At 37.8% G+C, this 2345-nt stretch overlaps 1 protein-coding gene across 1 annotated transcript in view; it reads left to right on the top strand.

Moving 5' to 3' along the window:
- The window catches only part of LOC106474859 (somatomedin-B and thrombospondin type-1 domain-containing protein-like), an 18000-nt gene extending 16642 nt beyond the window's left edge, over window positions 1-1358 (top strand). The window contains exon 3 of the mRNA XM_013935556.2: window positions 1232-1358. Within this exon, the coding sequence (XP_013791010.2) occupies window positions 1232-1245 (14 nt within the window). The 3' untranslated portion in view covers window positions 1246-1358. The remainder of the gene's footprint in view (window positions 1-1231) is intronic.
- The last annotated feature ends 987 nt before the right edge of the window (window positions 1359-2345 follow it).

The following is a 2345-nucleotide window of genomic DNA, read 5'->3' as shown; positions in this document are numbered from 1 at the left end:
AGGTTCATCGATGGTAAGGATAAGAAGGTTAAAGCACCAAGTTTAAAGAAGGTTATTGTGACGATAGGTTCATCGATGGTAAGGATAAGAAGGTTAAAGCACCAAGTTTAAAGAAGGTTATTGTGACGATAGGTTCATCCATGGTAAGGATAAGAAGGTTAAAGCACCAAGTTTAAAGAAGGTTATTGTGACGATAGATTCATCGATGGTAAGGATAAGAAGGTTAAAGCACCAAGTTTAAAGAAGGTTATTGTGACGATAGGTTCATCGATGGTAAGGATAAGAAGGTTAAAGCACCAAGTTTAAAGAAGGTTATTGTGACGATAGGTTCATCCATGGTAAGAATAAGAAGGTTAAGGCACCAAGTTTAAAGAAGGTTATTGTGATAAGTTCATTGATAGTAAGGATAAGGAGGTTAAGACACCAAGCTTAAAGAAGGTTAATCAATGAACTTATCACAATAACCTTCTTTAAGCTTGGTGCCTTAACCTTCTTTAAACTTGGTGCTTTAACCTCCTTATCCTTACTATCAATGAACTTATCACAAAGGTTAAGACACCAATATCGTCAGTGATAAAGATAATAAAGTTTAAACATCAAGAAGTTTACGGTGTATTATAGCTTAATTTCAAAGATCAGAAAAAGTACACATTTATTTGTTTGTTTAAGGCTACACAAAGGGCTATTTGTGCTTTGCCCACCACGGGTATCGAAACCCGGTGTCTAGCGTTTCAGGTCCGCAGACACACCGTTGTGCCACTGGGGAACAGTACATATTAGAACTCAATAAAAACAAAGGCTTTCATTCTTGAAAAACATCATTACTGGGTGTGCGATAATCTATCAGACACGGAGAGTGCTTGCTGTTCACCTTCGTTCCGGAACTTTTGGTGTCGGGAAAAGTGGTTTACATACGCAGAATGTTCGCTGGATGTTGTTGCAACAGCGAGCACCGCATTTTGGTAGAGTGGCTATGCTATAAGAGTAACTGTCAAATCGGACTGGGTAACCCCAGAGTTGACAGTGAGTGTCGTTGACTATTTGCATTTCCCTCACCCCCACCCTCTCCCTCAAGTAAGCTCAAAATTATGGTCAGCTATGCGCAGATACCCCTTATGTAGCTTCGCGCGAATTTTTTTAAAATTTTACCCCCTTCATTTTTACTTGATGATAATATAAATATATATATATATATATATAATGCCTAGACCCACTATTATGTCTTTTATAGCTCAGCCGGCTTGATGAGCCATGGTATTACACGAAAGATCTCATCGGCAGTGGATATGGCAGATGTAATGTGGGTGACATATTATAAGATTTTTTTTCACTCATGGACTCTTAGAAATAAATACATACAAAAAAAAAATTGTGATTATACCTGCAACTGAATCAAAGTCAAAACATGCAAATAAAAACATCACCTCCATCCCAAGTGTATCTATATAAATATAAACATCCTTGTTTTCGAGACGGTGGGGTCTGTCGCTATTTTTACTTAACTTCGCCAAGGACATTTTCCTAAACAGTCTGTCACGCTCCAATTCTGTGATCAAGTTGAGAAACGTAAGCCTTCTTCTGAGACCATGGAATAAAAATAAACAAAAACATTTCTCAAGATTTTTTTTTAAACATTCGTTTACTGCTACAACAACAACAGCGATTCTTTAACACTAGGATATCTCTTCATAACTTGGACTCCGGTTTTGTTTTTGTAACCTATACCATTTTTTCTGTCAATGAATCCTTTATTATATGAGAAACGTGTGAGGTTTAACGTGAAACAAAAATGTGACTGAAAATGTATAAACCTGAAAGTTCATATCCCAAACTTTAACATTAATCTCCAAATATGGTTCCGTTTTCTTCCAATAGTCTCTCGCGGTATTTTTCATTTACATTTTTCGTAGTGAAAATCAAACTGTTAAAGCTAAACCGGTTTAAATACGTCATTACTGTTTAACGCCAGCTCTGCTTCCGTATTTAAAAACTGTCACAGTCACGTGCCAGTATTGTGGATTATTTCCGATTTAGACTTTGTAATGGTGCACACCTTGTGTGGCTTAAGACCTCCAAATTTTGTAACGGTGCAAACCTTGTGTGGCTTAGGACCTCTAGACTTTGTAATGGTGCACACCTTGTGTGGCTTAGACCTCCAAATTTTGTAACGGTGCAAACCTTGTGTGGCTTAGGACCTCTAGACTTTGTAATGGTGCACACCTTGTGTGGCTTAGACCTCCAAATTTTGTAACGGTGCAAACCTTGTGTGGCTTAAGACCTCTAGACTTTGTAATGGTGCACACCTTGTGTGGCTTAAGACCTCTAGACTTTGTAATGGTACACAC

Source organism: Limulus polyphemus, unplaced genomic scaffold (assembly GCF_000517525.1).
Source record: "Limulus polyphemus unplaced genomic scaffold, Limulus_polyphemus-2.1.2 Scaffold7779, whole genome shotgun sequence".
NCBI lineage: Eukaryota > Metazoa > Arthropoda > Merostomata > Xiphosura > Limulidae > Limulus > Limulus polyphemus.
This window is presented reverse-complemented; position numbering and strand designations above follow the sequence as displayed.